This window comes from Chrysochloris asiatica, unplaced genomic scaffold, assembly GCF_000296735.1.
Source record: "Chrysochloris asiatica unplaced genomic scaffold, ChrAsi1.0 scaffold00046, whole genome shotgun sequence".
In the NCBI taxonomy this organism is placed as follows: domain Eukaryota; kingdom Metazoa; phylum Chordata; class Mammalia; order Afrosoricida; family Chrysochloridae; genus Chrysochloris; species Chrysochloris asiatica.
In genome coordinates this window covers 7,167,859-7,190,116 of record NW_006408564.1, presented here as the reverse complement: position 1 = coordinate 7,190,116, position 22,258 = coordinate 7,167,859, and the positions used below count along the sequence as shown (strand labels likewise).

At 36.9% G+C, this 22,258-nt stretch overlaps 1 protein-coding gene across 1 annotated transcript in view; it reads left to right on the top strand.

Moving 5' to 3' along the window:
- The window catches only part of DENND6A (DENN/MADD domain containing 6A), a 75,016-nt gene extending 60,962 nt beyond the window's left edge, over nt 1-14,054 (top strand). The window contains exons 10-20 of the mRNA XM_006862071.1: nt 44-166; nt 1,622-1,717; nt 3,362-3,456; nt 7,111-7,176; nt 7,265-7,329; nt 8,068-8,157; nt 9,741-9,794; nt 9,905-10,014; nt 10,153-10,255; nt 12,466-12,540; nt 13,174-14,054. Of these exons, the coding sequence (XP_006862133.1) occupies nt 44-166; nt 1,622-1,717; nt 3,362-3,456; nt 7,111-7,176; nt 7,265-7,329; nt 8,068-8,157; nt 9,741-9,794; nt 9,905-10,014; nt 10,153-10,255; nt 12,466-12,540; nt 13,174-13,305 (1,009 nt within the window). The 3' untranslated portion in view covers nt 13,306-14,054. The remainder of the gene's footprint in view (nt 1-43; nt 167-1,621; nt 1,718-3,361; nt 3,457-7,110; nt 7,177-7,264; nt 7,330-8,067; nt 8,158-9,740; nt 9,795-9,904; nt 10,015-10,152; nt 10,256-12,465; nt 12,541-13,173) is intronic.
- The last annotated feature ends 8,204 nt before the right edge of the window (nt 14,055-22,258 follow it).

Here is a 22,258-nt window from a genome sequence, read left to right as displayed (position 1 = left end):
TAAAAGCAAAATGGAATAAATCACAAACAATTTCTACTTTCAGGTGTTTCTGCCCAGTTTTCTTTCATAGTCAGATGCTTTGGGAGCTGGTGTTGTTGGGAGAACCCCTCGTGGTCATGGCACCATCACCATCAGAGTCCTCAGAGACTGTATTGGCACTTGTTAGGTGAGGATGCTTGAGTTCCTAGTGGGTGGTGTGTGTGCAGCACTTTCCCATCTGTAGTATGTTTCCACAGACATTACTGCATCTGATCCACACAAAACAACCCTGGAACTTCGAAGGTCATCATCTTAATAGCACTCTATTATGGATGAGAAAGGCGATTCTCAACATTGTGTGTGATCATTCACTGAAAACATTGGCACTTGATAAATTATGTGTGTGGATTGCCAATGGCTAAGTTGAAGGAATAGAAACGGGTGAGTCAAAAATTATCCGCACTCTGGCTGTAGAATTTATTTTAATCAACTCTTAGAAAAGACAAATACATAATTTTTTGGACATAATCTTCTTGGGTTTTTTTTTCCCATATACATTGCCCCTCTGTCAACAAGCACTACTATCTTCACTTCATTGAATGTGAATGTTCATCCTCGAAGCACTGCTTTCAGGAAACCAAACAAGTATAAACAGGACTATAGGGAGGAAGCTTTAACACCTCAAAATGAAGTTTTTGCAGGCTGTCAACAGTATAGGCAGAGGTGTGTGGACGTTCATTTTCATGCAAGATTGCATCACACTTGGATAGCAGTCTTTAGTGTGTAATCGGAAGTTTAGACTTCAGGTCTTCAGTGAGCATCTTTTATAGTAACAAGCACTGTTGATGGTTAAACACTTTTCTTGATAGTGTTCCAGTACTGGCCCTTGAGAATCCCAGAAAACTGTAAGCATCAATTTTCCAGCTGATGGTTGACTTTTGAACTTTTTCCTTGGTCCGTGATTAAGTATGTTTCCGTTCCGTACTCGGCTTTTTACTCTCAGGCTCATCATGATGAATCCATGTCTTGTTACCAGTAATGATTTTATTTAAAGAAATTGTTACCTTCCTTCGAGTATCAGTCCAAATTTTGTTTGCAGATGTCCTAATGCTTCTGTTTATGCTCTTCCGTGAGTTACTTTAGTCCCCATCTTGTGCAAACTTTTTTAAAATCCAAGTCTGCATTGGATAATTTCATAGGCAACACCATGGCTGATTTGCAAATGATTTGCCACATAATCCAATGTCATTCATCTATTCAACAGAATCGTTTCATGTGCATATGTAATGTTGTCATCAGCCATGGACATGGACGGTTATTTTAATATAACTGCAGTGTGAATAATTTTGACTCACCCTTGTAGATGATAGAGCATTTTCTGCCCCAAACCCAGTATTCTTTTCAGTATGCCATTCCACATTATGTATTTCCATTTGTTTTTATAGTTTCCCAAAGTGGGTTTACCATTTATTGAAATAAATGATTCTGTCTGTTTACATCAATGTTGTATAATTACTGAGTTGTTAAGAGCCATGGAGTCAGTTCCAACTCACAGCGACACTGTGTAGGGTTTCCAAGGAGTCGCTGGTGAGCTTGGGACTTAATGGTATCCATTGTTTTACATGTTCTTCCTGATCCACAGCTGTATTTCTCCACTGAAGTATTGCAGTGATTTCCGACCCTATTTCACAATTCATGATAGTGAATTCAAAGAATATACTACTCGGACTCAAGCCCCGTGAGTAAATAGAGTAACTTGTACTGATCAAGTATTACTTTTATGACCAAAATTATGTAGAATTATTTTTGGAAATAAAGTGGAATTTAAATGTTGTAACTTCTAGGTAGACTGATTTTATAAAGGAAAGTTTAGAGAGCTGCTGCTAATAATTTTAGATTTCAGGAGTTAGTATCTTATTTTGACTGAGTGATTTTAGATAATAATTGCTGCTGTCTTGTCATTAATAGCCTTCTAACTTGTACATTCAATTCTTCTTCCCTTACCTTAGAACCCCTTACTACATCAATTACATCTTCTCATTCTGTAACTTCCTTTGCATTCTTCCTTTTCTTTCATTCAGCATATAAATATGAAAGATCTTTTCCATTTGTAATCTAATAATCTTACTTTTTCCTTTTAGCTCTTGCTCTATTGCTTACCTTTTTTTCTTAAATAAATTTCTAGAACAACAGCAAAAAAAAAAATTCCTGTTTTCTGTGTCTACTTCGTGATCTTCTGGTTCCCCTCAGTCACTTACAGGTTGATTGACCCGTCTCTATTGAAATTGCTCTTGTCAAAGTCATCAAAACATTTTTGTTTCATTGCCTTATATGGGCACATTTTTATCTTGTTTTCTTTCCTGCCCTTTCTTATAATATTTAAGCTGTTGGCCTGGAATATATTTTAGTATTTGATACTTATCTCTCATGATTTTCTGGCTATGTGTCTTTTCTCCTTTGCACACTTCTTTCTCTGCCAGCCCCATACATGTATTTAGTGTTGTGGTGTTTGTTCTACTTTCAGACTGCTAATTGTTTTTTACAGCCTTATCTATATACCATGGCATCTGTTAATACTCTTGTAATGACAACTGAAATATATCTTCCTAGTCCAGATCTCTGAAAGGTCCAGACATGCATAACTAATTTATTCAGCATATAGCCACCTGACCATCTTTGTTGTTGTTTAATGCCATCCAGTCAATTCCAACTCATAATGACTCTGTATAGGGTTTCCAAGGAGCAACTGGTGAGTTTGAACTGCCAACCTTGTGGTTCGCAGACCAGTACTGATCCTCCAGCACCACAGTAGGAGTCCAGTTGCTTCCTATTGCTTACAGGTAATCCCTACGTGTGTTAATATATGAACTTAGTATATTAATGATCTGGATCTCTTCTCTTTTCTAACTATTCTTCTTTCCTGCTTTGTACTGCAGAAATGCCAGACTGTTTGTAATTCAACAAATAGACCGTGACCTCACTTCATTGCTTTGTACATCCTGTTCATTTTTCCTGTATCACCTTCAACCTCCTTATCACTGGGCAATAAGCGTCTCACTATCTGTCATGTCTCACTGCCAATGTCATCTCTTTGGTAACACTACTTCATTTGTCTGGTAGACATAGGTTACCTTTGTGATTACTGTACATTTGGGATTTTTGTACATCATAATTTTCATTTTCTTCTTTCTAGCTATTGAAAGGACCATATTTTTTCATCTTTATATACCTAGTGCTAATGGCTTTGGCACCTAGTTGATATGTAATACATTGAATGAGATTATAGTTAATGTTCATTCAAATGAAATAGTAAACTATTCTTCACTAATGTAACGTTCATCTTTTTCTCACTTTGTTTTTGTTTTGTCTTATTTTTATGTAGGCCCTCTGTCATATTAGGAGTAACAAACCCTTTTTTTGCTAAAACACTCCAACACTGGCCTCATATAATTCGAATTGGAGACCTTAAACCTGCAGGTAAAGTATACCCTTAATGTTTGGTTTCTAGAGTATGATGTGGCTAAGCAGGCTGATTTCTTCACCTTTGTTTCCACCCTTTTGTTAGTGTATTAATCTGTTGATGGTAACCTTGTTTTAGGTACCCTGAGGAATGAGAGTTAACTTCCCACTAAATTATGCTGATTCTCATGGATGGGATAAAGTTTCCTGGACAAAATTCTTGTAGGACAGTACCTGCTAATCTAAAAGAATAAGCAGGTACATTGTTGTGATGGAAAAAAATTCCTTAGTCTTTTTTTCACCAATGCAATTTGTGTAGCCCAGCCTGTTCTCCTCCCCTCCCAAAATACATTTACAGTATTATAAACAACAGATGAATTATAAAATGAAACCTAAAATACTTGAGCCGTTTAGACATATAAACGTATTATTTATACATATAAATGAATGTATTAGTTCAGCAAAACAGGAATTTCTAGGACTACGTGAGTAAAACCTTATAGAAAGCTCAAATTATTCAAGATTTGGTACAAAATTCTTGACTAGGTCTGAATACAAATATACATCTCTGTGGTATGGCTTAAGGAGTCACCAAAAGATTATACTTTCCTTCAGATAAAGGAATACACCAGGGTTGTTGTTGTTGTTAAGGACTATTGAGTGAGTGCTGACTCATAGTGACCCTGTATAGGGTTTCTGAGGAGCTTGTGGTGGGTTTGAACTGCCAGCCTTGCAGTTAGCAGTCCAGTGCTTATCCTGCAGCTCCACACGAAGACTCCATACACTAGAGTAAGTAAAAAATACTGCTACTAGGGTTTCAGTTAATACATGCATGGGTTTATTTCAAACAAAACCTGTGTGAACATGTCTGTCGATCAGTGAATGGCTGCATCTCTGTCAGTAATGTACTTGTCTTAGTCTTGTTAGAGTGCCTTCAAAAGAAAAGGTCCAATCAAAACAGTGACTTCTGTGGGGTTCATTTGCTGATGGTTGGTGCTTATGTGCCGTGGAGTCGGTTCTGACTCATAGCGATGCTGTACAGGGTTTCCAAGGCTGTAAATCTTTACGGAGCAGAAAGCCTCATCTTTTTCCCGCGGAACAGCTGGTAGTTTTCGAACTGCTGACCTTAAGGTTCACAGCTCGATTTGTAACCCCTACTCTGCCAGAGCTCCTTATGGGGTTCTGCTGTGGCAGTTAATTCAGAGAAGAGAGGTCAGCTTAGAAATATTATGGCTACTGTTTCTTGGGGATTCCAAAGGTGTAACCTAGATGGATTTTCTCAAATGACACAAGACAATCAGAGGGACTTATTTTGAAGAAGGTTTTAAAAATTTGAAAATTGAGTTGCTGAAAAAAAGGCTGAGGACTTTTTTTTTCCATCACAACAATGTACCTGCTTGTTCTTTTAGATTAGCGGGGACTGTCCTATAAGAATTTTGTTAGGAAACATTATCCCATCCACCTACAACTGTGATCTTGTCCCTTCAAACTTCTTTCTGTTTCCAAAACTCAAAGAATATTTCAAAGGAATACAATTTGAGTTCTTTGAGGATGCCAAACTGTTGTTTTGATATAAGTTGACGAGTGCAGAATTCTTTGGGGGAAGGATTAGAAAGATGAAGACGGGTTTAGACTTAGATGGAGGCTATGCTGAGAAATAGTAGCTTCAAATTTTGAAATTTTTGTTTAATAAAGATTTTTGTGATTTTGTTGAAGCACGTTTTGACTTATTGCCTGTATGTACATCTCATATAGTACCTCCCTCAAGGGTAGTCTCATGAAGCTACACGTTTTGTGGACCTAAATGACAATTTAATGTTACCTCTGACATTTTCCACTGGACAGTTCTGAATTTTGCATCAAAATAGTTGAGACTTATGAGATCTTTAAGTTATTTTTTAACATTTATAATGGTTATTTTTAAGGATTTTCTTCTAGTATACACTGGTATTTCTAAAACCTTATTTGGTAGTATGACTGTGTTCTTATAGTTTATACACAGAGATTTGAGTAAAAGAACAACATTTTGATACAAAGATTTACAAGAGATAGAGTCCTGGGCGTGGCACTATGGGTTATTGCACTGGTTTGCAAAATTGGTGTGATTCCTCAAGGCTGGCAGTTCAAGGTCACCAACTACTTCTCGGAAAACCCTATACAGGGTTGCCATGGGTTGGAACCAACTCGGTGGCACACAACAACAACAACAAATTTACAAGTATTGGATTCAGTTTTACTCCGAATTCCTTAGATGCTTTATGAAATAGAGGAAAGAGTTAGGAGCTTTTCCTTGGTAGTTGGACCTATGTGGTTTTAGAGACAAGCAGAATAGCCTTTTTAAGCCTCAAGTTCTTTGTCTAGTGGGAAGATTAAACATAGTGGCTGTCTGGCACGTTGCTGTAAAGTGCCGTCAAGTCGATTCCGACCCATAGCGACCCTGTATAGGGTTTCCAAGGAACAGCTGGTGAGCTTGAACCACCAACCTCGCAGTTCAAACGCCTTTGCAGTCTGACACATTAGCCCACAGCACCACACCAGGACTCCATAAATGTTACAAGTCTCCTGCCATTTCATTAGTGTTCTGAGTGTCAGTTGCCGGAGTCTTAAGTATGAAAGAGTTTTGTGTTGTTTTAAGATCTTAATTTAATCTTGACACTTTCACTTCATGGTTTGGTCATACTAATCTAGACCATCTGTTTAATTGTAAGAAATATCATAATCAGCGGAGAAAAGAAGTTGTCAAGGATTTCATTTTATTTGGATCCACCAATCAGTGCTTGTGGAAGCAGCAGTTAGGCATTGATTGTGGATCCCTGTTCCTGTAATTCCTTCCTTACAAATAAAAGAGTGAGTTTGATATAAGTGATGATTTAAATAAAAGTGTGTATCAACCTAAAAGGCTGAATTAGGTCTCCAGATTGTCTCTCAGTTTATAGGTTCTCTTACTTTTATACAAAAAGAGAGAGAGTCGGGGTGGGAAAGAAAATGAAGTTTTGTTAAATTTAATGTCTATGACACTGTTATATGTTAACTGACAACATTTTTCTGTGTATTATAAAAGTTTCTTAGGTTGTAGCTTCCTTTGTGTTTAAGACCAGGGCCACTGTGTATATATGCTGCCCCAGTGATCACTACTGCAGCCCTCCTCAGGAGTTCTGTGGTTGTGGTGCATACTATCATCACCTGGTGATAGTGTAAATGCTTCCTTACATTCAAAAGCTGAGTTTGGGAGAGTGTAAGGATCAAGAAACCTTTGAACACACTGCATCTGCTTTCTATTCCATTTTCTTGTAAAGGACACTTTATTCCAACTTGGCACAGAAACTTTGTATTAGATGTTTTTGTTTAAACATTTTCAATTACAGTGTCACAAAAGGAGAAAATTTTAACTAATGATAGATGGTAATGCAAGATCAAGTAAGAATTTATGTGATTTGCATGGATTTGTTTCTCTTTGTTATATAAATCAAATGGTCCCTTATCCAGTTTTAAAGTACCAGATTTGAAGTCTTAAATATTAATTGATGTTAAAAAGAATGCTTCAACTATGAATAACAACCCTGGCCAAGTAATAAAGCAAATGATAAGTGGATTTCTAGTCTTTAGAAAATTCTAGCTTTATGTTGTATATCATTGAAGTGATTAATAGTGTCTTTATGTTATTTCCTTCAGGTGAACTTCCTAAACAGGTCAAAGTGAAAAAATTGAAAAACCTAAAGACTCTAGATTCTAAACCTGGTATGGACTTTTATTAATTTTAAAATATATACTTACGTGGGCATTTAGCTTTTTCTGTGTACCCTACTTTCTTCTTTTCACTTCCTAGGAGTTTATACTTCTTATAAGCCATATCTAAGCCGAGATGAAGAGATTATAAAACAGTTACAGAAGGTAATTGCCTGTTTACATTAATTTGAATCCCATTGTTCTGTTACACAGTATCCAGTGAATCCATGTGTTTACGGAGAGTAATGAGAAATGTTATCTTTCTTTTGAACCAAAGCTTGATTTAAATCAGGAGACTAGAGTGACTGCACTTATGTGCTAGAAATATTGGAGCTTCTGCTATAAAGCTGAGCCAATCTACGTAGACACTTGGGAATAACAGTGAAAAAGCCAGACTGCTGTGAGGAGGGGATAGGGGACTAGTCAGCATTTTTAGGAGATTGAAAATAATAGTAGTATAGTATTTTGGTTAAGTGCTGTCGAGTCAGTTCTAACTCATAAAGACATTGGGTAAGGTTTTGGAGGAGTGTCCGGTGAGTTTGAAAAACCAACCTTGCAATTCAACTGATTTTGCAATCCACTGCTTATCCTCCAGCACCACATTGGAACTCCAATATATTAGTATAACAGGTATGAGATATAGCCTTTTTTGTAGAATGATGTATTTAATATGGGATGAATGAAGTTGACTAAGTTAGACACCTGTTTTGCTTCAAGTATTCTTTTCATGGGATGCTGCTGCACAATGAACTTTTTATTGTTACTGAAAAATGAATTTCTAGTTGCTTTTTTCTAATGTCACCTGTAAATGTGTGTTCACGTATCATTTGAACGTTTATCGTTATCCACTGTTTTATATTCCCTGACACTTGAATATAGATTGTCATTGCTTCCACTTTTAAGGGTGTACAACAGAAACGTCCTTCTGAGGCTCAGAGTGTTATTCTTCGACGCTATTTTTTGGAACTGACACAAAGCTTCATCATTCCATTAGTAAGTTAACAAATACAAATTTGCAATTTAATGATTTTGTTGAAGGGTATATGAATGTTTTTCACATCCACCGATAACTCTATCTTGAATTGTTTGTTTTATATGTTTGCGTGTGTTGTGATTGAAAACAGAGCCCTTACAGACTTGGATTCTCTGTTGTAGTATTGACTTTAGTTAGTCATTTCTTCTTCCTTCTTCCTGACCTTCAGTTTTGTTATCTGTAAAATGTAGCAATAAATGTTCTTTCCTGGTTGTTAATTTTGTTCTACTTAAATTTCTTAAAGTAAATAAAACTTTAGCGCTTTAAGAGCATGAACTGAAATTAAGTAGACCGGAATTCAAGTCCAAGCTGTTTATTCCCAATGTTCTTGCCACATAGGAATTTTGTAAAATGTTAAGCCCATTTTTTGGTACAGAGTTACTCAGTAAGGTTAATTACTATCATTAAAAATATATTATTGTTGTTGTTGTCAAGTACCCTGGAGTCAATTCTGACCTGTGTGGTGCTGTAGGATCAGCACTGGGCTGTGAATCACAAGGTCGGCAGTACAAACCTCTAGCTGCTCCTCAGAAACCATCTACTGCGTTGCTGTTGAGTTTGAGCCGACTCGATGGCACTTAACAACAGCATGGGGTTTCTGATGCTGTAAATCCTTGTGGGAGCAGAAAGCCTCATCTTTCTCCCACGGAGCAGTTGGTGGACTTGAACTCTATACCTGTGGTTCACAGTTCGTGCTTATCCTACGGAACCACCTTGATTATATAAGATTGAGTTAAGTTCTTAAAATTTGATTGTGATGAAGTATTTTTTTTAAAGTTTCCATTTTAATCTTCTTTTTTCTGGTTCTTTTTAATTTGTTTTTCATTCAACAGTTCATATACATTTTGTTTCATGACATTGATTGTAATCCCTACAATGTTAACATCATTCTTCCTACTTCTTATATTTACCATTTCACTTGTCCTTCTTTCCTCCCCCTTCCTACCTTCTGTACTTGATCCCTGGACAATTGCTACCCTTTGACCTCATATGGTTGATTGTTCTAAGGAGTGCATACCATTTTTAAATGTAAAATTCAGTGACATTTATTACATTCTTCATGTTGTACCACCATTACCACTATCTGTCTCCTAGAATTTACTTCATGCCAAACATAAACTCAGTATCCCTTTTGCAACAATGACTCCTCTTCTCATCCTCGTACCACTCACTCCTTGTAACCACTAGTTTATATACAGTTGCTTCTTTCATAAAAGTAGCATACGATAGTTGTCCTTATTTGTCCTTTTGTGTCTGACTTACTTCATTCAGAATAATGTTTTTAAGGTTCATCCATGTTCTGACATGTATCAAAATTTCGTTTTTTTTTTTTTTGGTTGATTGTTTTTCCAAATTCCAAAAAAAAATTATTGAAAACTTAACTCTCCATTTGTGTCTAAATTTACTTTTTGGAGGTTTCAGTTTGTTGATGTGCATTAAAACATCATGTCATGGGAAACTTGGAAGATCATTTTTTTCAAATAGGTGTTTAAAAGTTTCTGAAGACACCTAACTTTGATTAGCCTTTTTTGTTCTGTTTTAGGAAAGATATGTGGCCAGTCTGATGCCTTTGCAGAAAAGTATTTCTCCATGGAAGGTAGGAATATATATTCAAATATGCTTTTTTTGTGAGCTGTCTAACAGTAATGAACTCCTGAGAATATATCCCTCTCTAATTTTTAAAACCTAGTATATCCTATTTTCTAGAGTCCACCCCAATTAAGACAATTCCTTCCAGAAGAATTTATGAAAACACTTGAGAAAGCAGGACCTCAGCTAACCTCTATAATAAAAGGCGATTGGATTGGACTTTACAGGTTAGTCTGGTTTTTGGTGGTGTTTTTTTTTGTTTTGTTTTTTTTCCCTCATTTTCTCCAATATGCAAAGTTTTTTGTTTTTTTTTTTTAATAAGAGTAATAATCAAACATTGCTTTATTTGAAACTTATTTTTATAGGCATTTTTTAAAATCTCCTAATTTTGATGGCTGGTTCAGGACCCGTTGGAAGGAAATGACCCAGAAATTGGAGGCACTCCATCTAGAAGCTCTTTGTGAAGAGGTTAGAAAACAGTGTTTGTGTGATGCTTAACACCTAATAAAAATAAAGATACAGTTATCCTTAGACCTGTACTATGTGCCAGGGACCTTACATAGATTATGTCTTTTAATCTTCACAACAACTCATTGAGATAGGTGTATTATGATTAGCGTTATTGGATATATGAGGATTAGAGAAGGAGCATGACTGGCCTTATTCCCTGTCATTGCTAAGTAGTGGAGCCAGTAGTGTGGTGAAGCCCATGTGCATGGGCTCACAAGAGCTGATTGTATACATCCCTGCAATCATTGACCTCAGGTTGGTAGTGTGGTATCTGCTAATGTGGGAATATGTACAACGTAGTGGTGGTGGTATGCCGTGGAGTCAGTTCTGACTCATAGTGACCCTGCATAGGGTGTCCAAGGTTGTACATCTTTATGGGAGCAGAAGGCCTCATTTTTATCCCGTGGAACAGCTGGTAGTTTCGAACTGCAGACCGTGGGGTTAGTAGCCCGACTCATAACCACTACACTACCATTGCTCATAGACATTGACAAATACTACAACCAGAGACTTTTCTGGAGATTTGTTTGTGAAACATTTACCAGTATACCACTGGATACAGCCAGATGTCAAATCCAAGCAGTTTAGCCTCAGATTCTATCTAAGTCATTCTCCAATATTCCTTATTCAGTTATTATTAACAATTTTTCATGTTTGGACTGGCTTTTTTATATTCCATAACTTATCATTAGACTATTTTAAATTAAACTCTTTGTAAGGGTATTAAGGGTAGTCTAATTTTCATCTGTATTTAGTTTTAAATAGTGAGGTAGGTTAAGGAACTCTGGTAGTGTAGTAGTTACTAGTTGGACTGCTAACCTCAAGGTCAGCAGTTCAAAACTACCAGCAGTTCCATGGGAGAAAGATGAGGCTTTCTGCTCCCGGAAAGATTTACAGTCTCAGAACCCCTGTGCCAGGATCACTATGAGTCAGGACCCACTCTGCAGTACACTTCCACCCCTGAGGTATCTCTGTTGTTAACTTTCCAATCATATACTCCCAGTGACTTGTTTTGAGAAAAATATTATGATGAAAACAGCCACAAGCAACCCTGGAAAAGTTTGTTTGCAGGTGTAAAACTCATGCTAACAATTATTTTAATTCATTAGCTAATGATTTTTATGAAGTTTAGGCAGCCCTTGTTATGAATGAGATGCATTTCTGTGTGTTTTAAGAATTTGCAGGTCTGTTGAAACAGGTGCATAAGGTCCTCATTTAGCCTAACTTTAATGCAAGAAAAGTCTTAAGGGCTTTTCAATAATTTAAAAGCTGTATGGGCAGCGAGTGACGGTGATTGTGATGAAGAATTTGTGCAAATCATGGTTGGTTCCGTCATTTCAAAGTGAGGGCAAAATGACACAATATTAAAACAGGCCTTCAGCAATGGCAGTACTTCACTAAAAGACGGAGGCTGAGCATGCCGCTCTGGATGTTTGTCGCTCTCCATAGTCTTGCCAATAATCCAACCTCATGTATCAGGGTTTGGAAAGGGCTCACTATCCCTCTTCCAAGATTCCCATTCTAGGGCTTTGACCACAATTTTTTCCCTTCCAGTTACCTTGATGAATCACCCAAATTGTAAAAATCCCAGTCTATTCCTGTTTGGCTTTGTTGGCCATGACAGAATTAGTTTGAAGCACTGCATTTAAAGGGCAAGTAGGAGTTGTCTGTAAATTCATTGTTCATTTCCCTGGGACTGCCTATACTTACTACTTCATTGAGGGGGTGGGCAAGTAGCATAATTTTGCACTTAGAATTGCAGTTTTCTTTTTCTTTCTTGACCTAAAAGGCCCACCTCAGAAAGGAGTTTACTTACATTTTTTCCCCTTCTAAATAGCAGACAATTACTCTGGCTATCGTTGGAAGTTATCAAATGAAGTCATTAGGATACCATGTGAGGTCCTGGTGTGGCACTGTAGGATTATCACTAGACTGTTAACCGTAAGGTTGGTGGTTCAAACCCACTAGCTGTTCCTTGGAAACCCTATATACAGGGTCACCATGAGTCAGAACTGACTTGATGGCACTTAACAACAGTACATAAATCTTGTTTAAAGTACTCTGTTTTCCTTTTTCTTGTCCTTCCTTTCCAGTAGCCTCTGCTATTGAAATAGAGCGATTTGAATCGTGAGTATTTACTGATTTTTCTTATTTATTTATTCTTCCAGGACTTACTCCTCTGGATCCAGAAACACACAGAAGTAGAAACAGTAGACCTTGTATTGAAACTGAAAAATAAGCTGGTATGTAGCCAAAGCAGATAGGCTAAATTGACTCCCCCCACCTCAATAAAAAGGAGCTCTGGTAACGTAGTGGTTATGAATCGGCCTGCGAGCCGCAAGGTCAGCAGTTCGAAACTACCAGCTGTTCCTCGGGAGAAAGATGGGGCTTTCTGCTCCCGTAAAGATTTACAGCCTCGGAAACCCTGTGCAGGGTCGCTATGAGTCGGAACCGACTCCAAGACATACAACAACAACAACAACAACCCCAATAAAAAGACTTAAGATGGATCAGTTGTTGATAGATCTTGGGTGTAAATGACTGAAAATACCTGGTCACTCAAACAGATCATAATGATGCCATATCTTCTAAAATGTCTAGTGAGCTCTACAAAGGCATTGTCCTTTATATTTAATGATACATAGCATACCTGGTTATTTATTATCTATGAGTTTACATAGAAGTCTTTTTTGGAGCCCAACAATGTATTATATAGAATATTCTTTGCTTTTTTTATAGTTTTTGTAAATTCTGATCTAAGTAAACTGAAAGTTTCCAAGTAATTAGTCATTTAAAACTGTTTCATCTAGAGAATGTAATTGTGTTAGTGTAAATTCCTAAGATAGTTTAAAGGCTACTAAATGTTCTTTCTGTAGGTGCAGGCTGATCGTGATCATTTGCCTGTCAAACCTGACACTATGGAAAAGTTACGGACACACATAGATGCCATCATCTTAGCATTGCCAGAGGACCTACAAGGCATTCTGCTCAAAACAGGCAAGACATGATATTTGCCAAAAATTTCCAGCCAAAATGGATTGTGCACCATGAAGCATACTAACATTTCAACCGGACGCACAACAGATGTCTCAGTGACAAAGAAGTGGAAATCTGCTATGAACGCTAGATACAGGGTGGAGAGACTATACTGTATAAACAGATCTTTTTGTGCATTATTTTTTAAAATGGGTATCTGTGATGGTTCCACTTTAATACTGAGACACCGAGAGGCATTTCTATATTTTTAATCATGTTCTAAAGTGCTCTTATGAGAGACCTGTGGGGCCATCCGTGTACATGATTCCAAACTGCAGTGCTGGCATTGCAGATATTTTTTTATATTGGTGCTACTTTGCCCAATCACGGTTAAACTCAGGGGGTTATAAAAATAACATTCACACTGGCTATCTGGTAAAGAAGAAGGAAAAGACTGATGTGTTCAACTAGAGTTAGACATACACAATGCTTATGTAGTGCCTTCCGTTGTCCTGCTTGTTTAACGAAGCCCAGCTGCTAGTCAGGAACCTTTTTTCTTATCTGTATCATGATATGCAATTTTACAAGGAGTCATTGAGTAATCAGAGCTTGAAAATGTGTTTCTTGCCTTCCAGTATATTTATTTGTAGGCTTTTTACCCTGTTGTCTCATATGAGGTTTTAATTTTATTAAGCATTTTCAAATTTTAATCATAATTTCTATGAAGGCAAGAAGGTTTATGAACTAGGAAGGAATACTTTTAATTTCTTCCTAACTTTTAGGCTTGTTCAAATCAATTAGGTTTTTAGCAAAGATATCTTCATTGTAAACCTCAGCTATTTTAAAAATTGAACTATTTCATTTCAAATGCATTTATAAACCCTTTATGTGAGTCATTTGACTGAGATTATAAGATTGATTTTCAGTGGCATTATTTGCTTGGTAGAGTTTTCTTCCCCCTAATTAAAGTTTCTCAGAACAGTTTTCCTTCTTACTGTTTGACATGGCATCTTGAGACTGAATCACTGTTATAGGTAGGTTTATTTTGTCATCGTTGTTTAGTTTTTATTTTGTTTAGACTGTACTACCTTGCCCAAAATAGAAGAATGTGGTTTGGTAGGATAAGATTACTTGGTTTGTGTTTGAATAGGAATGAAACTGCTAGACAAGCGAGCTTCAACAAGTTTGTGGAAAAATGAAATTAAAAGATAGGGAAATCCCAGCAAACTTATTGAAGCCCTCTTGTATAAAACAGGCACACATGATAAAGCACATGTGTAAATAGCTGTGTCTCGAGTTATCCTCTAAGTTACCCAATTGAGTTTTAGTGATTTGTAAAATAATTGACTTCAGAAACTAGCTGTCTCGTGTTTCTGTTGGCATAACTCATAATGGACCCCTTACCCAAGAACAGTACCCTATGTAACTGTGTTCCATTACTCAAGTGTGCCCTTTTCTCGTGGATACAGCATCTTCAAGCATACCTCAAAGTCACAGAGTGAAAATGGCATCTGAAAAAAATCATTTGCCTTCGATCATATGAGTTATTTTGTGAAACAGCAGTTGTCCTTACAGAAAGGAACAACTGCTTTTTAATATGCTAAAATATTTCAAATGTTTCTGGGAAACATTATTTAGGTATAAAAGATCATCTAGTTATTTTTCAAATAGTTGTTGTTTTAATAATTTTACAAGTTAGATGTAGTCTGTGACCAGGATTTGAAGATTATGTGTCATATAAAGGATCTTTTCAATTATACCACTACATTTCATGTTTTTTTTTGCACAGTTAAAGAGTAGCAACAGATGCCAATTAACCTGACAGGTGTCTTCATATTTTCTGCGTTTAACTGAAACTTAACACTTGTTGCAAACCGTATCATATCTACCAGGTTTATCTCTTAATTTCTGATTATGTGCTTTTAAAAATCACTTAACAATTGCGTTGAGGACATGAGAATGACTTAATTTGTTTGTGTGATTTTCAGAGTTGCCTTTTTTTTGAAGGGGACTTTGTTGATATCTTAACCCTGCCATTTTAATGTCTATCTCCACCAGCATCAGAAGGAATTACAGCTTTTAGGGTGTTTTGTAATGCCTAGTGCCTTCAATTTACAGTGTAAAAGAAGTTTTGAGAAGGCATTGATAGTCATTACTGAAAACAATTAAAGGCCTTGGATTTGAAACCACTTGGATGTCTTGTGTTATTTTGGGGTAGGTTTGCAATACTTTAAAAATAAAAGTAAATTAAATTTGTGCTGTGATGGAGCACCTTTTGCTTCCTCAGAGTTGTTTTGCATTTAAATGTAAACCTTCTGTGTACTTCATTATCACCAGGTGAATAGTTCAGCTTAGTAGCAGGCAGATCATTTAAGTGATTTCATATCCTCCCATCAGTACATTGATTTAATGAAATACTCGGATGAAAATATTTTAGTTTAATAATCTAAGTATTATTAGATTTTCCCAAAGCCTTAATCTCAAACTATTTTATTTCTCTTCTTAAAAGGAGCAACTTTTTGATATTATTCTTTGGATTTTAACTTGTGTTTTAGTAGTAAGAAGGCATTGGATGTTATTCCTTTTTGAAGTTATGGAGTAATGTTTTTCAGAATATACTACTACATAATTATTTTAATAAACTTAAAAGAGATGGCATTTAAAGTTGTCATGTTTTTAACTTGTTTGTTACTTAGTTTATTTGTTTTTATAAACTTAGACTTTGCTAACTTTCTCCTTTTCAGCATAACTTGGGATAAAAGTGATATGAAATGTTTAAATTCCAACCTTTTAATACTAGGTTTTCAAAGTAGATAGTTGAAGAAGATGAAAAGTTTCTCTAATTATAGATAAGTATCTTCTAAATAGCAAAATTTAACTCACATAATGACTTGTTGTCCTTGTTGCTAATTTCTGTCCAGTGAGTTGCAACCCATAGAGACCCTGTGTAGGGTTTCCAAGGAGCGGCTAGTGAGCTTGAACCGCTGACCTTGTGGCTCAAACCCACTTTGCAGTCCAGTGCTTTAACTCAGAGCGCTACACCAGGATTCCACATAATGGCTAAATACTTGTAAATAAGTTGATACTGCTTCAGATATACAAAATACATTACTTATTTGCCATCTATACCTTGGTCAAATTCTGTGTCAATAGAAAATTAATTTTGTTAATAAAATCGAACTCATAGATTTTTTTTTTCCAATTACACTTTTCTGTTTGAAATAAATAAAACTTATTTGATAGAAGACACAAATCATGGTTCCTAAAATTTATCCTATATCTAACCAATGTTTTAGATTAAAACAGGGTTTTACTTGAGTGCTGAGTTAATGGAATCGTTTGTGACATTCGTTTTGCAGTTCTAACATTCCCTTAGTCATGATGCTCAGATGTTGAGAGAAAAAGGATGACAGGATATAGAGTTCTGTTGGCTCTTCATCTCCAGTATTATTTCTGAACTTACGAATGCAGTTTATCTCTGCTACTCACTACTTGAATGCCATGCTGTGTCTTTCTCTAAGTGTCTCACAGTCATAAATCTCGCTCCATTTTATCAGCTTCTCTACCAGCTTATGTTCTTTTATTCATTTATTTTTCCCCTCCCCATCTCTGTGTCAACATTATGCCATTTCGACAGGGTTGCTGTGAGTCGGAATTGACTCGACAGCACTTAACAACAACAACTTATCCATTAGAAAACTAAACTTCATCTTTTTACCTTTCCCTTGTACTTTGTTCTGTTATCAGCCAATATGGATAGATTTATAAATTGCTTCCAGATCAGTAAAAATCTTTTGGAAAGCAGTAACTTTACATTCCAGAGATATACATTGCTTGTTATTAAGTGAATGGATTTTTAGACCTCAGTAGGAAACTATTGAAATGATTGATTTTGGTCTAATAAAATGGTTAAATAATTTTTGGTAGGAACGAGTATATCTAAGGAGTTAGGACTATGGCTAGGTCTAGGGTAGACCTAGGACTTCATTTTGTATTAAGGTTAGGATTAAGACTAGGGCGAGTATTAGGGGGAAGGGTTGGGCCTAAGTCTAGGAATAAGATTTGGTCTAATTATAGCGATTTGTCGTTAGATGCCGTTGAGTTGGGTCTGACTCTGTGACGTATATAGGGTTTCCAAGGAGCGGCTGGTGAGTTTTAACTGTTGACCTTGCAGTTCAAACTGACCTTGAGGTTGAGGTCCATTGCTTGTCCTATAGCACCACACCAGGACTGCAGTTTTTAGAGATAATTATGTTTATTTTTATTTACTTATATTTTTGTTGTACATCAACTTGGTTTTCTCTTCATGTAGAAGTTCTGTATGGGTTTCTTTTGTTGCATACTGGTCTATCTGGTTCCCTATTTCCAGTCATATACATTGGTTTTACTCTGAAACCTTGTATATGTGGATTGAGTTCTGGATGATATGGTCATGTATATTAGTTGCAGGTTGTTTTTGTTGTTGTTGGGTCTCTGTCCAAAGAACTCCCTATAGTATTTTTTGTTAAGATTGGTCTGGTTTTTGAAAATTCTTTTAATTTCTGTTAATTTGGAAATGTCCTACTTTCACTATCATATTTGATGGATAGTTTTGCTGGGTATATAATCTTGGCTGGTAGTTTTTTTCTTTAGTTTTATATATGTCATCCCATTGTCTTCTTACCTGCATGGTTTCAACTGAGGCTTCAAGAGGTAACTTCGTTTTTCCCAAACTGGTCTCAGAATTCTTTCCTTGTCTTTGGTTTTGAGAATTTTGGTTATTGTATGTTTTGGTGATTTTCTTTTGGGTTCTATCCTGTTCAGAGTTTGTGCAACTTCTTGAATGGCTATCTTCTCATCCTTTATGGTGCTAGGGAAGCCTTCTTCAACAAATCTTAGACAATTTTCTCTTTTCTATTTTTTTTTCCCTGTTGTTGAATTCCAGTCACATACATAAGTTATTTCTTTTGATAGTGTGTTATATAAGTTTTAGGATTTCTTCAGATTTTTAAAATGATTTTTTCTGACTGTTCCTTTTGCAGATGAATTTTGTGAAATTTGTCATCAAGCTCAGTAATTCATGCTTCTGTTAATTCAATTATATGTCCTTTCAGAGTACTATCTGTTCTGTAAATCTGAATATTAATTTTCTTTCTAATTGCTGTTTGTTCATGGTTTCCCATTTTTCATTAATTTTGTCAGTTTGTTCTTTTAGTAGGGTTTTCCTGAATTTTTCTAAAGTGTTTTTGTGTTCTCCTTAATTTTTCTCATTCTGTTACAGACACATAAATAAAATTCTTTTAAATTCCTTACCATTTAAGTTTTCTTACCATTTCTGGTATTATATTTTCTGACTCTATATTTTGGTCACTTGTTTGAGGCACACTGTCTTACTTCTTTGCTTAAGCTGAAATTGTCTGTTTTCTCTGAGACTTTGTGTTTATATTTATGTGTCATTGTATTTATATTCAATTGATGATTGTATGTTGGTGTGTTCTCAGGCTCTCACCACCTGTTTCTTGGTGGATGTGATAGAGACTGAAGTATGAATGCAGTTCTCTCTGCAGTATTTGTGTAGCATAGTTCAGGGTGGGTTCTTGGGCCTCCAGAAGTAAGAGTGACAGAGCCCAGGCTGTACAGGAGGGAGTACCATTGGCTACTGGGTTGGTGAGGGCAGGGACAGGCTACCAGGAGGATGCAGAACAATGGAGAAATGCACCCCTCTGTTGCCAACTTCCAGCCACATCCAGTGCCTATAGGCCACTGTTTCTACAGCTGCTTGCAAAAGCTCAAGATGATTGTATTGCTCCATGTTGGCTGAAAGCCTGCCCATTTTTCTTCTCTATCACAGTTCTTGTCCACTTTCTTCTGGTTTGCACTCAGTCCACCTCGCTGTCCTACCATCTAAAGCTCGGGTTTCCAGGATCACCTTCTGTATCTGTTTCACTTGGTCTCCTATGTCTTTGTTACAGATGGTCTGCTCAGTGTATCTGCCTACTCCACCATCTTTCCCCTCTCCTTTGTGTGTGTTGCGGGGGGACACACAATAATTTTATAATCAGAGACTCTAGTGGTAGAGCCCAACAATTTGTATTTTAAATAACTTTGTTGTTGGGTGCTGTCTTGTCTATTCTGACTCATAGCAGCCTTGTAGGACAGAGTAGAATTGCCCCATAGGCTTCCAAAGCTGAAAATTGTTATGGAAGTACACGGCCACATTTTTTTTTTTTTTTGAAGGAGTTACTGGTAGATTGGAACCACCAACCTTTAAGCTAGCATCCAAGCGCTTAATCACTGTGCCACCAGGGTTCCTCTAAGCAGCTTTATTAAGGTATAATTGACATACAACAAATTGTACATTTTAAAGTGTGCAAATTGAGAAGTGTTGGCATTTGTGTACATCCGTGAAACCATCATTAGAGTCAAGATAGAGAACTTACTCATCACCTCCCAAAACTTCCTCATGACTTTTGTTTTCCTGCTGCTTCCTGAACTGGCTTTCCAAAGACCTGTTGTCTGTCACTTTATATTAGTTTATATTTTCCAGACTTTATGTTAAAGAATTATAGTATATGCTCTTGTTTTTTATGTGATTTCTTTCGCTCAGTATGAGTTTGAGATTCATTCAGTTCATTCCCTTTTTATTGTTGAGTACCATTCTATTACATGGCGTCCTGGTACATCACTGTAGAATAAGCACTGGACTGCTAACCACAACTTCATCAGTTTAAGCCCACCAGTGGCTCCTCGGAAACCCTATGGAGTGTGGCTGAGTCAGACCGTATGCATAGTACTTAACAACAACAATTCCATTATATGGATATGCAGTTTTTTTTCATTCATCTGTTGATGAATATTTATCATTCTAGTTTTTGGCTACTAGGAAATGAAATTTCTGTGAAGACCTATGTCCAGGTCTTTGTGTGGACATATATCTCCTTTCTTCTTGAGTAAATACTTAGAAGTCATACAAGTGGAATGGCTGGACCATATTGTAGGTGAATATTTAACATTTTACGAAATTGCTAAACTGTTCTCCAAAGTGGTTGTACTATTTTTTATTTCCACCAGCATTATAGGATAGTTCCAGTTTTTTGACATGCTAGCCAACACTTAAGGAGCCTTGGTAGTGTAGTAGGTTGTGCATTGGGTTACTAACTGCAAATTAGCAGTTCAAATCCACCATCTGCTCCAAAGGAGAATGATGAGCCTTTCTTGTTCCAGTAAAGATTTACAGCCTTGAACACTATATATGGTCGCTGAGTCTGAATTGATTTGATGGCACACAGCAGCAGCCAACACTTAGCATGATCAACCTTTTTTTTTCTTTCTATTCCCTGTGTTGTTGTTTTTTATGTACACCAAAACACGCAGGAATATACAGTCATTCAAACCCCAAAGGGCATACTCTGCAAGTTTGACCCCTGGCCGCCAGCATACAACCTCTCTCCCTCCGTGAGTCTAGAATCCTCAGCCACTCCATCTCTCCACGTCATCATCTCTGCCTCCATCTCTGGCGTCACCACTTCTCTGAATAGGGTCCCACACTGTGCTCCTGCTCTTCTCCCTTGATAGTCCCAGGGTCTTCCACTCCTGGACTGTAAGACATGATCAACCTTTTTAATTCTAGTCACTCTGATAGGTTTGTATTCGTTTCTTATTTAGATTAAAAAAAAAAATTCTAAGTATTTCTTTTTAGGCTTTTGCGAAAGAAATTATTTTCTTTAGGATCATTTTGTTGCTAGTCGCTATGGGTCGGAACCGACTCGACGGCACTTAACAACAACAACAATATAGATATACAAGTGATTTTTATATACTGCTCTTGTATCTGACAGCCTTGCTAAACACTGCCTAATCCTCCACCATTCTCACAGTTGTTACACTTGAGCATATTATTTCTGTCACTGCCAATCCATCTCATTGGAGGTCTTCCTGTTTTTCGCTGACCCTCCACTATACCAAACATAATGTCCTTCTCCAGGGACTGGTCCCTTCTGTTAATATGTCCAAAGTATGAGAGACAATGTCTGGCCATCCTGGCGTCTAAGGAGTATTTGGCTATACTTCTTCCATCACACATTTGTTTTTCTGTCATTCCACGGTATTTTCAATATTCAACACCATAACTCAAATATATCAATTCTTGATCTTTCTCACTTATTGTCCAGCTTTCATATTAATAAGAGCTAATTGAAAATACCATGGCTTGAGTCAGGCCCACCTTAGTCCTCAAACCCTTTAAAAGAGGTCTTGTGTAGCAGAATTGCCTAATGCAATACATCATTTGATTTCTTGACTGCTGCTTCTATGAGTGTTGTGAATTCAAGCAAAAATGAAGTCTTTGACAATTTCAGCTTTTTCTCCATTTATCAGGATGTTATTTATTGGTCCAGTTGTGAGGATTTATGTTTTCTTTACATTGAGGTGCAGTCCATACTGAAGGCTGTGGTATTTGATTTTCATCAGTAAGTATTTTAAGTACTCTTTGCTTTTTTAAAAAAAGATTGTATCATCGACGTATTGCGGTTATTAGTGAGTCTTCCTCCAGTCCTGATGCCCCATTCATGTCATCCAGCTTCTCAGAGTATTTGCTCAGCATACACATTGAATAACTGTAGTGAAAGAATACAACCCTGGATCACACCTTTCCTTATTTTATTATTTTTGATGTTTTATTATGAATTGTGTGATAGTCTATATGGGAGAACATCAGCTTTACATTCATTCCATCATCCATCATTTTGTTGGCATACTTATCATGCTGTCCATGCATCCTCACCCAACCAAGGGGTGTACCCTGTAAACCTGCACACCCACACACCTACAGTCCTCAGCCCCTTTCCATCTCCTGATCCCGAGCCTCCAGCCCCACCATCTCTTGACGTTGTCTTCTCTGCCCCCATCCCAGGCCTCACTGCCTCTCTGGGTAGGATTCCGCTCTTCGCTCTTCTCCATTGATGGTCCCAGGGTCCTCCGCTCCTAGACTGATAAATTAATCACTCC